The 16,999-nt window shown below is 42.9% G+C and overlaps 1 protein-coding gene across 1 annotated transcript; it reads right to left on the reverse strand.

Moving 5' to 3' along the window:
- Positions 1-296: 296 nt before the first annotated feature.
- On the reverse strand, positions 297-2,330 carry LOC139351096 (DNA damage-inducible transcript 4-like protein). Its single transcript, XM_070992776.1, has 3 exons — positions 2,215-2,330; positions 1,804-1,937; positions 297-1,249 (listed from the first exon to the last, which is right to left on the reverse strand). The coding sequence occupies exons 2-3, from the start codon at positions 1,892-1,894 to the stop codon at positions 759-761; spliced, it is 582 nt and encodes a 193-aa protein (XP_070848877.1). The 5' UTR covers positions 1,895-1,937; positions 2,215-2,330; the 3' UTR covers positions 297-758.
- Positions 2,331-16,999: the final 14,669 nt, after the last annotated feature.

Raw genomic sequence — 16,999 nt, forward strand, 5'->3', positions numbered from 1 at the left:
TGGTTGAACCATCCTTTTAATTATCTATAAAGGCTCTGAATTCAAAAGGCGTGTCTCGGGCAGGGGGTATAAAAATAAAAATGCAATAAAACATTTACACTAAACATACACAGAGCTGTGATCTAAGTGAAAAAACGTACATTTCTATGACATTTAAGGCATCCACATTGCCCTAGTGTGAGAAGCCCACACCATGACAGCAGCATCTTCACAGGACATTCAGTCTGAAAAACATCCGCAGCCCTAAATACAGCATTACACAGCTAGCTACATGGCCCCCAAAGACTAGATTTCAGTCTCCTATTCAAGCCTAGGTGTGTTTACTGCTGCTGAACACATTCAGTGTATCTGGAAACGTGTCGATGCATCAACAAAGTGGCTAGTGTCTTTAACAAAAGTGTCCCCACAGTACGTCCCTCTCAAACACGGTTTTACATTCATTTGCAAAATTGACATTTTAAAATTGTGTCTGAGCAACAAATGCTCTGATTAGGAAAAAAAAGAAACCCCCAAAATATTACAATTTGGCTGATTTAAAAAAAAAAATGCACTTTGAGGAACTCTGAAGCCAAACCCAGAACTATCAGGCTCACTTATGCGTAAGCTTACATCCCAGGTTCCAAACTGAACCCAGTTGAGTCGACAAACTAAATCGTACAAAAACACTGTAGAAAATGTGACACCGCTGGAGTGTCATTTACATTTGGGCAGAAGTGCGTTTACCCACAGGAAACCCAAGATCCCACCCCTCCCATAGCTCAGCACTCCTCTACCACGGTACCAGCCGAGGAGGAGTACAGCTTTTTCTTGACAAGCCGGAAACCTGGACTCAGTTTAAGTACGTGCCTGAAAGTCGGGGCAAAGCAGGTTCCCATAAAGAGGAAGTCCCGTAGGCTGGGCCAGGCGGTGCTGTCCTGCTTGAACACGAGAGTCAGCTCAAACGTGGGCACCACGGTGGCATCGTACACGATGCGCTCCAGCCGCTTGCAGCCCTTGTCCAGCTCCAGGTGGACGTAGAGGACGCAGCCTCGCAGGCCGCAGGGCTCGCAGGATGCCAGCCGCAGGACCTCGCGAGCTATTCTCCGTGTGAGCTTCTCTGGTACCAGCACAGAGGAGCAGTGCAGCGTCGTCTTCTTGGCTCGTGACAGGCAGTTTTCAAACATCTTGGCCAGCTGCTGACAGGCTCGGTCTTCGGTGACATCCGCGTTCCTCTGGGGCTCAACAAAGCAGTGATCCCAGAAGTCAAGCTCTGGGAAAACAATGCAAATTCAACATTTAGGGACGAAAGCCAGCTTTCTAATGTAAATAAACATGCTAACTGCAGAACAATAAGTGGCTTTTTCAAGATGCAGACATGCACAAATCACACCCAATACTGTTGTTCTGAGGTCTTAAACTACAAATATATGCAGTGGTTGAGGGAATTAATCTGTTTTGCATCCTCTGCTTGCAGTGTGGACACTCTCACATGAGAAAAATGAGGATTAACATCACAGAGAGACTGCTAAGCTGTCCAAATCCTTAAGACTCAACCCAATTACAACATAGGTGTTGCATTACAATATTTCAGCTTCGGACAGGAAAAAAAAAATCCTGTTAGGTTTTTGTCTCTCAGGCAGGCTGCTGCTGTGCAGACAGGCTGAAGGGATGACTTCATCCTCTGTTGACTTCCCTCCCCCCTCCCCTCCACTGCTGCAGCCATGCACCACACAGGCATAAACAAGCACACAACTGGAAGTATCCAGCAACTAGCAGGTTATCTACCTTTACAGTCAAAAACACAGAAAAGGCCAGCACGCATACCTTTCTCAATGCAAGCCTGGTCATATCTCCGGTCAACCAATTCCGAGATACACTCGCTGCTTTTGGTCTTTAATGTGCTTGTGGCAACCATGATTTCTCCAGGAGTGGACTGTTTTCCTGTGGTTTTAGCAAAGCTGCCGGAAAAAAAAACGCCAGAAGAAGAGAAAGAAGAAGAGTCAGTGCAACAGTCGTCGATAGCTTAATAAGAGACAGGTGGCTCGTGACGGAAACCACAGTGTTCAAGGATGTAAACGCTTCAAAAGGGTCAAAATGTAACGCTAGCCATTAGCAAGAAAAGCCTTCACCTCTCCGACCCCCACAAAACTGAAGTTAAGCGCGAGCTGCTCTACTTTATCGTTAGCTGTTCGTTTTTAGCCAACAGCCACCTGTTCTGAATATGAAATGACTTACCTTAAATATTATTTAGTGCAAAATAATTCAGTTAAACGGCTTCTCATAAATAAATTCATACGCGCACGCCGTTTTTCTCTCACACTGACACACACACAGACACACAAACACACTGCAGAGGGCGAAAAGTTCTGAGGATTATTTATACATTCCTCCGACTCAGCTGACTCGAGGGTTTGACCAATCAGAGGACGCCTCCCGACGCACAGCGCAGCTCTTCTCGGATAGGCTGCGAGGTGGCATTTAAATTAAATAATTGACCAATGCTCGGGGGGAATGTTTGTGTTGCTACATGGACGAAGTAAAACACTGGCTCTAGCCTGTGAGGTGCTGGGGGATTAATCCACCTGTTAGCGGTTCATCCACCTGTTTGGTAGAATCATATTACTAATTTTAGAATATTGAACCCACCAAGTTGACCACAAGTAAACTATGAATGGCAAACACGAAGTTCAAACCAAGTTTACCCAACTGTTTAAAATGAAATACAGAATGACAAATCGTATTTGAATTTTATAATTATGATGTTATCATATTGGTCGTGTCACAAAAAGACATATTTACTGTCAGTATTCAATGCCAATATTCAAAATAGTCATGAAGCTGTAAAAGATGCTGTACAGGAGAAAAATAAGATTTTTTTATAGCATTCAGCAGCTACTACATATCCTATGATGCATTGACAGCGTGCCAGTGGATATGCTGTTTTCAAATGCAAAGGGCACATGTTTTTATTTTATTGCTGAAGATACAAAACCTTTGACAGGAAACACTGAAGTTCCTAATTCCTACCTACAATAAACATCAAACCTCAGACATAAAATGTTGCATTTCTTCAAATTTTAACGAGGACTTGTTGAAAAGGACACCGTACAATTAAAAAAGTGAGGCATGGGCAGCATTTTCAGCAGAATTGACACATTTAGTCATGGTACTGGTCTCGAAATAAGAAGCAGAAGTATGAATGTGGAGTTTCTTGGCTTGACCTCAAGGGATCTGCAGCATGTAAAAAAAATACCCACAAATAGAAGTTAAGAGAATGAATGAGTGGTTTTCACCTCTGACAGACATGCAATTATATGCAAAACAAGCAAAATATTCTTCCTGATGGATGTCTAAAACAAATCCAAACAGACATCTGTGGCCCATTCCCGGCTCATCGTCTTTTACATAAGAAGTGAGGAAGGCCCTGCTTGACCAGGTTTAATGAGCCAAAATGTCTCATCTTACTGTATTTGTATGTGTATGAGTGCGTACATTTGGCAGGTAAAACACCGAGCACAGTTGCTCAGCTCATCAGCAGTTCATCCTTCATCACACACGGTCTCACCAGAAATTTTCCCCAGTAACTGGATCTGCCCTCTTACCTCCAGCAGCTCTGCTGGCTAAAGGGTAATGGAATACAGTGGACGAGAGAGAGAGAGAGAGAGAGAGAGAGAGAGAGAGAGAGAGAGAGAGAGAGAGAGCTTTCCTCCAGTCACATGGAGAGAACCAGATATGCCTCAGAAAAAAGTCACATGCTTTAGTTAGTATTACTGCCTTTGTGGAAGCAGGCATACATTGTACTAAGTGCTAGACAAGCAAGGTTTTTGTTAAAGTGATATGCAAATTACTTTAATTTTAGAAGGGGATAAAATTACGACCACAGTTCAGAAATGCATTGCGTCAGCTGTCATTATGACAGCAGTTTTAATGAGGTTCTGACCTAAATTTCTGTTGAACATATGTTGCTGAGAAAGCAATGTTTCAGACCCTTTAGCCCACATTTTACACTTCATCATAAAAACTTAACAAGCAGGAACGCTCACAATCTATGCAGGTCAACTTGAAAATGGTGTCAAATTCAGTATTTTCATACCCTGTAAAAACCTAGAATGTTGAGCGTGAGCTTCACTGAAACATTCAAGCCAACATTTGCTGTGAAGAGGAAGAAAACACTAGTTGACAGAGTGCCTGAAAGCTGTCCCTGTAGTGTCCATCTCTTATCTGCCCGTGCTGTCATAATGCCACAGTGTGGGTTAGCTGTGCAGCCTGGGCGAAAATATAGTCCTGCACTCATTACAGCAACGATGCATGAATAAAGCAGTATGTTCTAAGCAATAAAATGAGCATATGTAGCTGTGAGAGCAACATTACTTCATGCAGTGGCAGACTCAGGCTGTTGGGGGGGCAGTGGGAAAAAAACACACAAAGGGCTTCAGCTGCTTGAAGTGGGGCAGCAGCGTGCAGAAAGTCGTGATGCACTTACGCTAAAAAAGCAAAAAAAAAACCTTTTGTTGCATGTAGCGCATCCTTTATCGTGCTGCCCTGCAATCCTTTTTAAGTGCACCCATTAGTGCACTATATCACATTTTCTGCACTGGAAGGGCACACTAGAGGGCAATTCATCATATTTTCTCAACTGGAAGGGCTCCCTGGCACGCCCTGCATCATGTTTTTTCCACTGGCAGGCACATTAGCACATTTCCTTGCACACTGGGCACAGAGGGCATGCTATGTTTTATTTACCAGGGACTTCATGCATAACCAATGTTAACAAGTGTAAGACTGCAGCAGTGACTTTTATTTACACAGTTGTGGAGCTTTCAGGGATGCAAACATCCCTGCAAAAATAATGTTTTTTAAAGAGATAAATGTGCAGAATGAGAAAGTTCAGTAAACTCTGGAAAAATGGAGAGAGAGAAAAAAAGCAGAAAAAACCCTTCAAACTCATGCATTTCAGAAACTGTCAGGTCTGTGGAAGATCAAACCATTTGTTGTTGTCAGTGCTGTGGGGTTAGTTTCCTGTGACTCTATGTTCTGCCTTTATATTAACTTCAGCTTCTTTTTATGAGTGGCCCCATTTGTCTGTAGCTTTCTGTGCTCCTGACAGACCGGCAAGCTCGATAAAGACTCTCAATTTGTGTTTAAAAGTCCAGTAAATCTTTCTCTTTTGCAATGACAATGCAAGCTGAAGTAAAAGAGCAGAGACTAGGGTAGTAACGTGAAGCACCTTTTACTTTTGACCTTCACTCCCCGTTGGTAAGGCGAGTCAAGCAGGATCTGCTTGTGAATTCGTTCCATGCACCAACTCCTGTTTCCCTGAATGAGGCAAAAGATAAAACGTGTTGTGTTTCAGGTTACTAATCCATCACAGTTCACATGAACCTTCTGTTATCCCCCGCCAAGACCCCTGGAATGCCAGGCTGGCACCACTCTCCGCTCAGTAAAACGTGCCTCTGGTCGCCCCCGCCTCCCACCCCCATGAAATTTAACAACAGGAGCCACTTTGCTGAGTTGCATTTCTCTATCTCTGCTGCAGATAACTGGTTGCATGTGCAGGAGTATTCCTTAGACATCACTGACATACCTTAATTAAGGAAGTTCGCTAAAGTTAAAAGTGGAAAAATGTATAATAATGTGTTTTGTTTTTTTACTTTCCTTATTTATCATTTATTCAGATAAATCATGTTCAGCTCGTGTTTTGAATGCAGGACATTTTCAATGCAGGACGAATTTGTAACAGCTTTTAAATAAGTAAAATATCTGAATCCTCCTTCGCCCAGTGCTGGTAGCTGAGAAAGCTGTGTAGTCCTGGCACACATGAGCAACATGAGGCGGTAGAATAATCCATAACTCACTGAAGCCAATAGACTCTATTTGGCAAGCGCAACAGCCCCAGTGAGAGACATTTTCTCGGCAGTAACACCACATCTCTCATCTTCTTGTCTAATTAGGAATCATGCATTAAAAACAGGAAATGTGCAGTAGCTACACCAAGCTAATCATTTTTAGCTTCCGTCTGGGCCCTCCATTGTGTTGCTTATGAATTCAAGATGATCCGAGGATCCCATTTTCTAATGGAAACTTTAACTAACTCGAGCTGCGTTTTTCTACCGAGAATCACACCAGAGGGAGCAATTTTCATTGTGCTAGAATGTCAGCTTGGACCGCTGTGCTGCAAACATCACAGATTCAAAGAGCTGATATGTGGAAATGACCTCCATTAGCGCTCTGAAGCATGCAGCAAACAATAGTTCTCAATCAATGAGACTGCTGTCTTGCAAAGGAAATATACAGCAATGTTCAGAAAGAAAAAAGCCACTCGGTTGACACGAATTGTGAAGGTAAAAATTATATTGATTCTGGTCCAGACAGAGAAGATAACTGGTCTCAAGAGGGAAATGAAACACAGTAAGAGTGAAACTGAAGGAGCCTGGCGTGACATCTTGAATGTAACTCAGCCCATGCCACAGCTGGTGTTGCATTATAGTGGTGTGTGATGGGCCCTCAGCCAATCTGCTCACTGTCTCTGACTGACCCCATCTGTTACCCAGTCCCAGGTTACAAAGGCCACAGGTCAAACCAGTCCTTATAACCCTGCGTGTGAGTCAATTCAAAACGGAGGTCAGGGCCATAACATGGCAATAAGTCATTTGAATTTACACTAAGAAATTTAATTAGTTTTATATATATTAAAAAAAAGTCAGTGTGTACAGATCTGGTGCTGTTGGTTATCTATCCTTCACTGCATGGATGAGGATCAAGCAGGGAGACAGATTGAGATTTTGACACCGGCTGTCTAAATCTCACTCCTTCGTCAACAACCTCATGAAACCTCTTTGCAATAAACACTAGCTTATGAACTGGGGGCAAATCCATGCTGTGCTGTCTTTGTGTTGACTGTTTGCTCCCTCTAGTGGTGCATTGCTGAACTGGCACTATTAGTGCTGTTCTGGGTTAAATGCTGTAGATTACACCTCACTGACAAGCAGTTCATAGAAAAACATGGCAGGTTTCTCTCAGTCTGAGTGGGCAGAATCACCAAACCCAGGAAAGTCCTGCAGCCATGTAAGAAAAAGGCTACAAATAATGAATATATGAGGCTTAAAATGCCATTTTAGAGCTATATGATTCAATAATCTACCACTGTATGACAGTGTTATTAGGTTTTATAACTGGAGAAAGGTGATTTCAAAGCTTTCAAATTCCAAGTCGACTGTGATATTAAACCAAACTAACACATCTCAGATAAGTTTAGGATAACATTTTATGAACCGAGGCTGCACAACCAAACCATTTTCTTGTGATTTAATGAGGAAACTGAGAACAACAAAGTCCAGCCATAAAGCAGTTCCAGTGTCTTTAAATACAACCCTCTGCATCGGGATTGTACTGACTTACATGTACTTAATCTTTGTGCTGAATGTTGCTTTTATTGAAGAAAAAAAGTGGTGCAGTACTGTCGTGCAACAGAAATGTTAAAAAATGTTTGTGCTGGAGAAGCTCGGTGGGATATTTTAATTACCTCCTTTTAAGAAATACTTTTCTGGAACACAGTGGAGCCTCTTCTTATGCCATCACACACATGCACACACACAAAAACATCATAATCTACAAAATAGTTCACAATCAAAGGATAATTATAAAACTATGAAATGAATAGTAATTTATTACATCAAATATGTGGTGGATCTGAGGTCAGTGCACAGTACAGAAAATGTGTTTTGTGGCCCAGCATGGAGGCAGAAATAAGCTATGCAGCAGGTTTATCTTAGTCAACAGTATCCTGAAATAAAGAGTGCATACATTAAGTTTTCATTTACTATGTCTCACAGGCAACCATTTATCTGCTCAGTTCAGAGATTTACTGCATTAAATTCACTTTCTCTGAGATTTATGATCACGAACCCTGCTTTGTAAAACTACTTTCAGCATATAAAATCATACAAAAAAAACCCAACAAAAACCCAAAACACTTTTCTGCTCCACAGTATTTCACAAAAATCACACACAAAAAAGAAACATCTCAACAGTTCCTCCAGACCATCAGTGTGTGGGCGACAGGTGTGACTCATCCGCTGGCCGATCTTGATGTTGCTGCCCTTATTTCTTCCTCTTTTTTTTTTTTATCTGGCAGCAGCTGAAACGTGCAGAACAACAGAGGGAACTGATGAAATCACACGAGGATCAAAACACATCTGTGAGATCAAAAAACCTGACCTTCATCCTGCCTGAAAAACTGTCAGAATAAAGCTCTGGTGTTCTGAGAGGATCCTTCCTTTCGAGGCAACACTAGACGGCAGTGCTGCATCGACTACGTTCGGCATGTGATCAGGGTCAGGACAGCGGTGCTGAACTTTCCCGCTCGTTCTCCAAAGGGTTACCTGAAACCAGTCCCTGAAGCCGAGCTGCCTATAAATGTGTGAAATCATTAAAATACATTAAATCTAAGGCTGCTCAGAAGAGTCATTTTCATGGTGGTACTTGCTGATACGGACTTTTTTAGGCTATTAAGTCATTAAAAAAGCTGTTTCTTTATGGTTAAGTCTGTAAGGTTTGGCCTGTCTGGAGTGTGGTGCATATGAGTGACAGGTTTTGCAGTCAGATAAGAATTTCTAAAGCTGCAATCCAAAGAAATCCAGTAAACTGTAACAACATAAACACTTTCTTCCTCAGCAAAATTCCAAAGGCATGACTCCACTTCCCTCTGAAGCTGGCAGCCAAGCCAAGGCGTGATTGTATTAGGGAAGGAAGGCAGGACATGTAGTGCCCAGATTTTTTTATTTTTTTTCATGGGTGGGGTGAAGCGGTACCGAGTCTGTGTACAAACCACATATGACACATGCGCACCGGTGGATGTGCACATACGTTCACCCCAACAACAAACATGCACACGCCCACGGGGTCTGGACCACGCTGACATTTACTGGCTGCACAATAGCTCCTGTCCAAAATAATCTGTGTTTATGTTAGGAAGTCCCTATCTTTCAAGGCCTGCTGCTTGTTCGAGGGTGGGGGTGCGAAATCACAGGAAACACCTTCTGTTGCCCAGCAAAGCCCCAAAAGCCCATACAGTACAATGAGATATTAAAAGCCTGTAACTTCCCTGGAATAATTGCAAGTTGGTGTCTGGTGAAACAGCTTTACCGAGCTGATGGAAGAATGCACAAACAGAAGGAACTCAGGAGGAACTCTCGCAGGAAATAGACGGAGGGCAGCTCACCATTTTCTTCTCCACCTGATGATTTCACTCCGAGGAGCATGACGCCATCTTTGGTGCTCTCGGGCCGGCTCTGGAAAGATGCGCTGTGAGCGAGGGAGAGAGGAGAAAGGGATGAATGCTTAAGTCGCTCACACACCATTTAAATACAGTCCGTAAGCACAAAGTTCAAACGTACTTCTCAGTTCCAGTGTCGATGGGTTCTGTTGAATAGAAGGCAGAGAAGATGTTTGATCTCACTCAGTGTCAAAATATGCATCTTTTCCTTTAAGTGATGCATGAATATATCCAGTTTAAGTGTTCATATATAAAAGTCAAACAAAAAGCCAGTTGAGAGTTGACAGTACAAAGCTGCGCTGTGTATTTCTACATGCCTGTGTGGTCGTGGATCTTCTTGCATTTGAATTTGAGGACAATGGCAGCAGCAGCTCCAACCAGGACGACAGGCAGCAGAATCCACCACAGCCTTTTGTCTGAGGGTGAAATGAAAGGAAACCGTCATCCACACATATTTCACTTAGCTTGACAGTTTCATGTGGAACCAAATGGCAGATTAGTGACGGAGCAGTTTGAGCTCCTCAAAGTTAACTTCGAATTAGCATTGAAATGGCATGCTTTGTGAGGCTAATCTGTCTTTAAAAGATGAAATGTCGGGCATGTGTCATATTATTTTTAGGTCAGGTTTTGGTGAAACATGTTTAGTGACGCTAGCAGCATAGCTCAAGGGATAGCAATGCCAGCTGGTTCACCACTTTGAAAATGAATGGAGGTGAATTTCTGCCTTCAGTGTGTGACACTCGAGTAAGGTTCAGGACAGTACCTGATTGTGCGGTTGCTTTCTCATTACCGCCAGTCTGCGAACCTTTCAAAACAACAGTTTTTGATTAGCATTGTGCACCTTGTTTGGTTGAAATGATGTCATTCATAACTTCATATGCAGTATGGATATACAGCATAACTTACCAGCACCGCTCTTTTTATCCTTCTCATTCTGATGTGTTGGCGTCCCTGGAAGTGCTATTATCATATTGAAATGAATGAATGAATGATTCAAAGAAAACATACAATTCAATCAAGGTTTTAACAATGGCAGAATTAAGAAGGAGTCTGCAAAGATCATAAATCTGATGGTTTTAGAGAAAGACTGTTTGGGATCATACAAGACAAAACATGTACAAATGCATTGTGTGTTCTGTACCTGGGGGAGAAGTAGCCATGTCTGTGGAAAATAAAGATCAGGGTGTTTATTCGAGTCTGTTTCTTACACGCTACCTCCCAGAAGCAACTTTTTTAATCACTTGGCATGATTTTGAGACAGTGATGTTATTTTATTTGGTACATACCTTTGCCTGTGTTTGAATTTGCAATGGTGTCATCCGGTCCTAACAAAATTCAGACTTTTAATTTGAAATACGGCTTTAAACACAGTGTCATCTGATTTCACAAGTCTCTTCTTACCTGGAGTATTATTTATTGCGGGCTCTGTCTTAGAGTGGCCTCCTGTCTTAGTGGGGTGAACAGATCTTGGGAGCAAAGTGGGATTTGTCGGATGCAAAGCTAATAGACGAAAGGAAAAAAGAATGTCAGCATTAAAAAAATCTTGGACCCAGTTTTGACACTTTCACTCTGCAACCATCACATCATCAAATGCATGTGTGCAAACCCAGTCGAGTATGTAGAATGTGAATTAAATTCAAAAGAAAGTCTAACTTTCATGCTGTGTTTGGTCAACAGCTGGAGGTAAAATGACCACATTGGTGTAGTTTGTCTTCTCAGTTGGTTGAAGCTGAGGCTTTCCTAGAAAACAAAAGAAAGAAACAGTAATTATAGAGCCTTTTTTCAGGAACATGGCCTAACTGGTCTTTTGCTGCTTGAAGACAAAATATGCCCACGAAAGTATGAATATGCCAAATATGCCCCCCAGTAAGTATCTCCCTATCTCCACATTGATCTTCAGTCCACTCCACTAACCACTCTCTGGAGTTTTGCTGGTGCCATTATGGTGAGCAGCTGAAGCTACATGGGCTGGTGTTGGTGCTGCCTTCGTGGAAATTGCTCCGGCTGGTACTGTTGATACATGCGGGCTCACTGTTGAGGCTGCCGGTGCCGTTCGGGCTGCTGGTGATGTGTTTGCGGATGCTGTTTGGACTTGTGCTTTTGCTGCATTTGGGTCTTCTGTTGATTTTGCTGGTGCTGCTGGTGCTGCTGGTGCTGCTGGTGCTGCTGGTGCTGCTGGTGCTGCCGGTGCTGCTGATATACAAAACAAAGATATACTGACATAAATAGCGACATAGGATTATAGAATAAATAAACCTGGAACCCTTAAATATTGCTGTAATAGTATCAGAGGAATCTGGGCTCAACAAGGAAAGATGAGGGAAACACACTTCAATTACACCTGGACCCAGCAAAGCTCCCACAGAGCTGTTTGTCTCCTGCATAAGAAATTGCCTTCATTAACTTTGGCACTTCAAGGAATAGTTGTTAGTCTGACAGAGTTAGCAGAGACGATTAGGCTTACTAGAGTAGTCTCAAGTCATTTTGCACGTTTTGCTTCCTGCATGCCACTTAACGCTGTCTGCGAGAAGCTTTTTGCGTGTTCAGGTGCGATTGTACGGTGGCCCCAAGAGTCAAATTACGACAACAATTTCAGAAAACACAACATTTCTGAAAGTACCACATTTCATGAAACACGATGACATTTCACAGGAGAAAAAAAAAAACATCTCAGAGAACATTTTGCGGAAAGGGTGGGGCAACACTTCTTGTTTGTGATTGGGCAGAACCCAAGAGAGTTTATTCATGCTGCTGTGATTGGTTGTGTCACAGTCTAACAGCTGAGGACACTCTGGGCCAGTGTTAGCACGTGTTAGCACGTGTTAGCACGCCATCTCCTCCGGCCATGTTAAGATGGCCCTTCTGATGTCACTTTTTGTGCATCAGCTGATATGAACGTTTTAAATATTCCCTTTTTCATTTCACTCCGCTTCCATCAAAGTCAGTTTGAAATCCGAGCAAGGACGCTGCTGAGAGTCGCCCACAACGTAAACAGGAAATTAAACTGAACTGTCGCCAGCGACTTTTGTCCAATCATTTACAAGAAGTGCTCCCCTACCTTTTCCGTAATCTGAAATGTTGTATTCTCAAATCCGGTTGTGTTACCAGGATGACGACGGTCATCTGACTGTGGCCATTTTTGTTTTGGGTGGTGTTATTGGTGGTTGTGGTTACCTGTGTCATCTGACTCATTTGATGAAACTGTAAAAGAGAAACACAAGCGTTTGAAATCAGTAACACATTCATGCACAGAGTGGTCTTGAAAAGATTTATGAGCCTTTTCATCAATCTTTATTGATCGCTGAAGTTTCAGTTTGTTGCCATAGACTCATTTCAGTCACATGTAAGCAGCACTGAAGCTCCAGCATCGGGCTCACAGTCACTGCCACAGTCAGACCTCCCTGCTGGCTCTTGTGCTTTACGTCCTCACTCTCTGAGATCAGTGCATAACATATAAAACTCCACAAAAGTGCAATCCAGGAATTCAGAATGCATCTTTCATGAAAACACCGGAATCACTTTGTCTATGACAAACATTTCCTCAGACAGACTCTATTTTGGGTTCACGGTTGCACATTTGCATCATTCCTGTTTGGCACGGCTTTAAAGCCCAGAGTATGGGAAAAAGGCATGCCCCCGCCCCAAGTGTCAGACGGGGGATGAGGAGTGGAGATGTTGCTGGAGGTCGTCTCGTGTTGAAGTGGATATCCTCTGGTCGAAGCGCTGCAGCAGCGTGAAGCTGCATCCTGTCCCAGACACACTATTGTTGTCTCCTGACCTGCGTGGCTGAGCTTCCTGTCTTCACCGCTGTCAGCTATGATGCCATTCGACATGTTTCACAGCAAAGCAGTCGGCGAAGGAATGAGCCGCACGTTTCAGCGAAGGCCGCATGCAGCTCTGTCCGGCTTCATGAGTCTCATCAGGAAGGACCGGCAGCTGGTTTTGACAGAGCCGATTTAAAGACTTTTGAGGTCTCAAATATTTTAGATAATTTGAAACAAATCCAAGACAGGACTTAATCATTTCAGAGTCACTTGAGTCCACCTCACGCCCCACGCCCTTTAAGTCATGCAAAAACAAGGCCGAGTCGGGTTTCATGTATTTCAGAGAAAGTGACAAGTCCTGTAATTTTTACTGTGTTTTTGCCCCATGGTACGTTCTTGCCTTGGGCTTGTTCTTCTCTCTATCCATGTTTTTCTGACATGACTTGAAACTTGAATAAAAATTTGATCGCAAAAAAAAAAACAAGTCCTGTAATTAATTCAAGGCGAGTCCAGGTCAATCCCCACTTTGGGGGAGAAGTCTTAAGTCAAGTCTCAGCTCCTTCAAGTCATTTGAGACATGTCCAGTTCAAGTCTCAAGTATTTTGGAGCATCTCTCATGCCAAGGCACAAATCACTTGGAAGAAGTCTTCAAGCCAGGTCTTAAGGATCCTGGACCAGATTACACGTCAAGTCTCAAATCCTGTGAGTCATTTGAGTCAAGGTCTTCAGTATTTTGATGCAAGTGGCGATCAAAAGTCCTTTGAGTGGAGCCTCACGCCATGTCTATAGTCCTTTGAGACGAGTTCAAGCCAAGTGAAATGGTGCAATATCAGTATCCCTGATGTGGAATAATGTGTAACTCAACAATCGTGCTTTTTTTCTTCACAATTGCAAGTCAAATCTTTTAAATTCACCATTAAAGGGATACACTTGAAGCGTGTTTACACAGCTTTGTCCAGTTCTTTCCCCACATAACTCTGTAATATTCAATAAATGAGGCTCTGCAAGGCCTGTACAGTCTTTGTCTAACACGTGTCTTCAGTGCTTGAGTCTCAAGTCAGTCAAGTCCCTGACAAGTCATTATTTTGGCGACTGAAGCTTAATCCAGTCTGAAGAGAAATCTTTCTTGCTGTGGAAAAAACAGCTCATAAAGTTGAGTAAAAATGCCTCCGGCCGTAGCCAGGGCGAGGGTGTTTCCTCCAGATGTTTACTGCTAAACGCTGGAAGTAGATCTGGTGCCAGCTGGGACGTTTCGGTCTCAGGACAATGATCTGTTGTCTCTGTGAGAGAGGGAGCAGTTTGGTTCCCACTGGCTATCTGCTGTTAGATCACCTATCTGCCCAGTGCAGAACAGTTAAAAGTTCTTTTGGCTCTGCGCAAAGAAAACAAACAAATCAAGTGCCACCCTCTTTTTCCTTTCAACCAGCAGACACTCGTTTGTCACTGTGGAACTCAGGATTTTTCATTCCTGAGCTTCTGATTTGTGCTGAATATCTGTCAGATCTTTTTTTTAATTACTTTTAAATAAAAAAAAAGAATTAAATGCAATGAAAGCAGGGGACAAGTGAAGGCCTGCACATCATACTTAGATGCAGTGACGCACGCATACAGAGACACACACGCACACACAGAGCTTATCTCAGCCTGAATTAACGGAAATACACTCTTTGAGTGGATGTCTCTGAGGTTACGTTCAAAGTGTGAGTGTCTTTTGAACAACACTGCGATCTTTATCTTTGCACATACCAAAACAAAACTAAATCACATGAGGAAAAACATGACCCGATCCATCAGAACATCATAAAAAAAAGATGCATTTTCTCACAATAATACAATTTTTTTGTCTTATAAAGTTGAGTTAGAAATGTTTGCCATGTAATGATATTAGCGTAAATTTGGTTACACAAGTAGAAAAAGGATCCCATTTTTCTCAATCCTCAGAAACAGAGATGAAATAAACTGATCTTAATAAAGCAGAACTGAAGAAGACGTTTGAGGGCCCTCAGCTCTGATTTCACATCTAACAGCATTCATGTCAGTCAAAAACAGTTGAATGGTTTCCCTCACCTGGTGTGAAGACATGGACAGATAGAAGCAGGTGGAGGACCAGAACCCTGACGGTCTTCATGTTGATTCTGCAGCCGTGAACTCTTCTGACTTCTTCCTCAGACTCCAACTGAGTGGCCAGTGGAGAAGGTGTCCGAGCTCGGTTGCTCCGCTGCTGATGCTTATTTTGGCACTTCCTTTAGATAAAGACGGGGAGGAAATACACTGGCTTCCCTTCCTGACGTAAAGTGGGTGGCTGTGGAGACCAGCGTGAGGGTGCAAACCTATGTGTGTTTCGCAGCACTCTCAGTTCGGTGTATGAATGCATTGTCAACTCCCATCACTTATTTTTTTTTTCCTGCTCTGACACCGCTTGACCAGTTGGGAGTAGAATGGGACTCACCCACCTACATAGATGGCGCAAAAACAATTTGATATGTGATCACTTGAATATCACTCATCCACAGAAAAACAGGAACTGCTCATCACATGCAACGCGTTTCAGATCCATGCACGCGGTCACATGCACGCATTACAAAATTATCACAACACTGAAGCTTGTTTTGTTAAATCCTGACTGGAAAAGATGACAAAGTCTTGAGAGCCCACGGGGAGCAGCTCAAACAGCATCCGTGATGTTTTACTATTCTTCATTGTTTATGAAACAATGCCTCCAGAAAGCATGGAGACGGCCTCAGATGGGGCACCGTGCACACTGTGGAGGCTACTGAAGCTAGTTTCTACTTATGAATCAAGATGTTTTTCCTAAAAAAAACCCCAAAACATGTTGTCGTGAGACGCCACACAGCTCCTGAAGTAAGTGACGGCGGACATGAGGCTGAGAGGAGGGTCTCTGCTGCTGAACATTAGCTGATTTCACTGTTGATTTCATCCCCTCAGACACCACACTCAGTCTCCATATTATCCCTCCGAGGCCACAAAAATCAAGCTCCTGCTTTTTTGGCCCTCCCAAAAACAAAACAGGATGTCAGAGTTTACTTCCTTTCATTTGAGCATTGTGTTTGATTTTGACTGAAGAGACCAAAAGAAATACACCTCAGAAACAGGACAAGAAAATGTGGGCTGCTTAGGTAAACTGCACACTTCGTGTATAGAGGAGGATTTAATCAATGTGGACAGCTAGGTTGGATTTTTTAAATATTTTTTGGGAGGCTATGGCTCTTTCAGAAAAGAAACCAACAAAATATGCAAATGAGTAAGAAAGTGATCTCAAAGTTAATTGACCTTAGAGTGAATCCGATCAAATGAAATGAGAAAAACCTATAAAAACATTAAGTCCTCTCCACTTTAACCTCTCATTTCTTCTTCGTGAACCGGAGGAATCCTGCAGATCTCTGTCTCTTATTGACACAGGTATGCTTGCACAATCTTGGCTTCGTCTTCACAGTTTAATCAAAGAAGTCACTGAGGTTGACCAAGAGGAAACACCTTTGTTGCAGAATTGCCAAGGAGCAATTTCCCTTTTATAATAATGTGGCCAAGTCAATGCCAAAACCCGGTTGAGTCTGTACACAGCAGAGCAAAACAGTGTGACTAACGCACAGAGCCTGAGCACACAGCGGCGCAGCATGTAGTGAAGGAAGGCCTCTTCAAGCTCTCGCCTGTCTGTTTTGACCTCTTCACCTCTGAGGTGTGAATGAAATATTGTGTCTCTATTGTTAACATCTTTGATTTCCCTGTTGGTTTGAATCACGGGTGACGGCGAGTGCGCTTCCTGTAATTTGCTGGAAAACACAGACCGTCACGTCGCTCTAGAACGCCGCTTTGTTCCCTCGCAATGCAAAAAACGGCCGAAGGAATATGTGCGTTGTGCATTTGATTTTATTTTACATGGCTGCATATTCATTGGTGGAGGACCGTAGGACATCCTGAGTCACGCATACACGCACACACATACAGGAGAAGCGGGTTCATG

The sequence above is a fragment of the Chaetodon trifascialis genome, chromosome 23 (genome assembly GCF_039877785.1).
Source record: "Chaetodon trifascialis isolate fChaTrf1 chromosome 23, fChaTrf1.hap1, whole genome shotgun sequence".
Lineage (NCBI taxonomy): Eukaryota > Metazoa > Chordata > Actinopteri > Chaetodontiformes > Chaetodontidae > Chaetodon > Chaetodon trifascialis.

Bases quoted from the DNA above. Each gene is read 5' to 3' on its own strand.
- LOC139351096 (XM_070992776.1), bottom strand. From the start codon at position 1,894: ATGGTTGCCACAAGCACATTAAAGACCAAAAGCAGCGAGTGTATCTCG. The intron at 1,250-1,803 runs GTATGCGTGCTG...TTGTTTTCCCAG, and splicing joins CCAGGCTTGCATTGAGAAAG to AGCTTGACTTCTGGGATCAC.